Below are 2,839 nucleotides of genomic sequence, written 5' to 3'. Positions count from 1 at the left end.
ACAAGACCCTTTTGCAAAAACAATTCTCTACTGCGATTTACCAAAGTACTACACTTGGAATGCCTCCAGAAAAACACTGGAATGGAGGAAACGGGGGCTTGATATTGAAGGCTATCCAGGGGTGAAAGCAACTGATACTCTTGGTCGCGTCTACACTGTTCATCCGTCAAATGCAGAGTGCTTCTACCTACGCATGTTATTTCATGTTGTCAAAGGCCCTACATCATTTTCTGACCTGAAGACTGTCGGAGGCCATGTGTGTGAAACATTCAGGGAAGCTTGCCAAAGAAAAGGACTTCTGGAAAATGTTGGACACTGGGACATGACCCTCAGTGAAGCAGCAGCCACACAAACCCCAAAGCGACTAAGACACCTCTTTGCTATTATTCTAACAACCTGTAGCATTTAAAATCCTCTTGAGATTTGGACAAAGTACAAAAATGATCTCAGTGAGGACATCCTCATGCAGATTAGAAGGGAAAATCCGCAGCAACTCATCAACTTCACTGAGGAAATGTTCAATGAAACTTTAATGCTCCTTGAAGATCAGTGCATAGCAATGTCAGGAAAAGCCTTACAGTTGCTTGGTTTGCCTGCTCCAATAAGAAATCCTGAAGGCATCCAAATGTGTAGGGAGATTTTCATAGAAACAAACTACAATATTGATGAACTGACAGCATTTGTGTCTCAGAATGAGCCAATATTGGTACCAGATCAAAGGGACGCCTATAACTACATTCTAAGTTTCAGTGAAACCAACAAAGGTGGGATTGTCTTCCTTGATGCTCCAGGTGGAACAGGAAAGACATTTGTAATCAACTTGCTCTTGGCAAAATTTCGACAACAAAAAAAGATTGCACTTGCAGTGGCATCTTCTGGAATTGCAGCTACGCTTATAAAAGGTGGCAGGACAGCACATTCGACATTCAAACTACCACTTAACCTGTCTCATAGTGACAGCCCCGTGTGTAATATTGCCAAGGGATCAGGACTGGCCAAATTGCTTCAAAAATGCAGTGCCATCATTTGGGATGAATGTACCATGTCACAGAAAAAGGGCTCTGGAAGCAGTGGACAGACTGTTGCAAGACCTGCGTAGCAACAAATATATCATGGGAGGAGTAGTTGTTGTTTTGGCAGGTGACTTCCGCCAAACACTACCTGTTATTCCAAGATCAACCCCTGCAGACGAACTCAATGCCTGTCTCAAAGCATCGTACCTTTGGAGAAAAGTAAAGAAAATGTCACTGAACACAAACATGAGGGTCTACATGACAGGCGATGTTTCTGCTGGACTGTTTTCAAGCCAGCTGTTGTCTATTGGAGATGGCAAGGCACCAGTAAACTCAACCACTGGACAGATCACCTTCCCAAGCAACTTTTGTTGCATTGTGCCTTCCATTGAGGAGTTGAAAGCAAAGGTTTTTCCAAACATTCAACTCCACTTCAAAATTTCTGGCTGGCTGTGTGAAAGGGCTATTCTAGCTCCCAAAAATGACAGTGTCAATAAGATCAATCTTCAAATTCTAAATCTCCTTCCAGGTGTGTGCACAATTTACAAGTCAGTGGATACAGTTATAGACCCTGCTCAAGCATTATTTTATCCAACTGAGTTCCTGAATTCCTTGGAGCCACAAGGACTTCCTCCTCACAACCTCTTTCTAAAACCAGGAGCACCTATTCTGCTATTGAGAAATTTGGATCCACCAAAGCTGTGTAATAGAACAAGACTCTTGATTAAGAACCTGTTTCCACATGTAATTGAGGCAACCATTTTGACAGGATGTGCCACAGGAGAAGATGTTTTCATTCCAACAATTCCTCTCATTCCATCTGATTTGCCTTTTGATTTTAAACGCCTCCAGTTTCCTGTTCGACTGGCATTTGCTATGTCCATCAACAAGGCTCAGGGACAGTCCTTGAAAGTAGTTGGAATCGATTTACAATCTCCATGCTTTTCTCATGGTCACCTTTATGTGGCCTGTTCAAGAGTTGGAGCAGCCAAAAACCGGTTCATCTTTGCACCTGAAGGAAAAACTAAGAATGTCGTTTATCAAAAGGCACTCGAATAAATAGTACAAGATTACTTCACATTACTTGGCCAATTTATTTAAATCTGTGTGGAATATCTCTGGTGTTGAAATATATGTTGTGAAATGCTTCTATTGGCTTAGTTTTTGCCTTTTAATAATTACATTTCTATCTGTTTTGTGGTTTTTGTGTGCAGAATAAATTTTTGTTAACACATTCTATTTTGCTAACAGCAGTCATTAGTCCTGGAGACGCTGATGTCATCATAGGTTGCAAGCCCTGCCGTCGCTCATTATGATGTCATAATGGTTGACTATGGAGGATATGTATGATGGGTATATGGGCACGGGACTATGGGATGGAGGATAAATATAATTTGCTATAACTAACCACAGTTAGTTACTATGCCCGGGCAGCGCCGGGCTCTTCAGCTAGTACATAATAAAGGAGACTATGTAATATAAATACATGTATGCGTGTGTGGCTATATAATATCAATAAATATATATATAGTAGGGATTCTACTCGCTTAGGTGCGACGGGAGACAGTCAGGAGGCAGGTCCCCTTAAAGTTCATGCGGTTTATTACATCATATCCCAAACAGCACGTCACCAAAATAAACAGCCTTCAGTTCAGGAGACAAAGTAACATCGAATGTCCTTTCCTTCAGGCACAGTCTGCGTGCCTCAGCGCACACAGGAGGTGTATACCCCCTCACATACAGCTGCCTGGTTCAAGAGCAGGCCACATTATAAGGGTGTAGTCACACCCACGAACCCAGCAGCTGACTGGTCACATGACTGTTTA

The 2,839-nt window shown here is 42.2% G+C and overlaps 1 protein-coding gene across 1 annotated transcript; it reads left to right on the top strand.

Moving 5' to 3' along the window:
* The first annotated feature begins 1,259 nt into the window (after window positions 1-1,259).
* Window positions 1,260-2,072, top strand: LOC141058928 (ATP-dependent DNA helicase PIF1-like). The gene has a single exon (XM_073555143.1). The coding sequence runs from the start codon at window positions 1,260-1,262 to the stop codon at window positions 2,070-2,072; it is 813 nt and encodes a 270-aa protein (XP_073411244.1).
* Window positions 2,073-2,839: the final 767 nt, after the last annotated feature.

The sequence above is a fragment of the Dendrobates tinctorius genome, unplaced genomic scaffold (genome assembly GCF_039654945.1).
Source record: "Dendrobates tinctorius isolate UK_male_01 unplaced genomic scaffold, ASM3965494v1 ptg000219l, whole genome shotgun sequence".
Classification (NCBI taxonomy): domain Eukaryota; kingdom Metazoa; phylum Chordata; class Amphibia; order Anura; family Dendrobatidae; genus Dendrobates; species Dendrobates tinctorius.
The sequence above is the reverse complement of the archived record's forward strand: the minus strand, read 5'-3'. Positions and strand labels throughout refer to the sequence as shown.

Excerpts from the sequence above, each read along its gene's own strand:
- LOC141058928 (XM_073555143.1), top strand. The coding sequence starts at position 1,260 with ATGAGGGTCTACATGACAGGCGATGTTTCTGCTGGACTGTTTTCAAGC.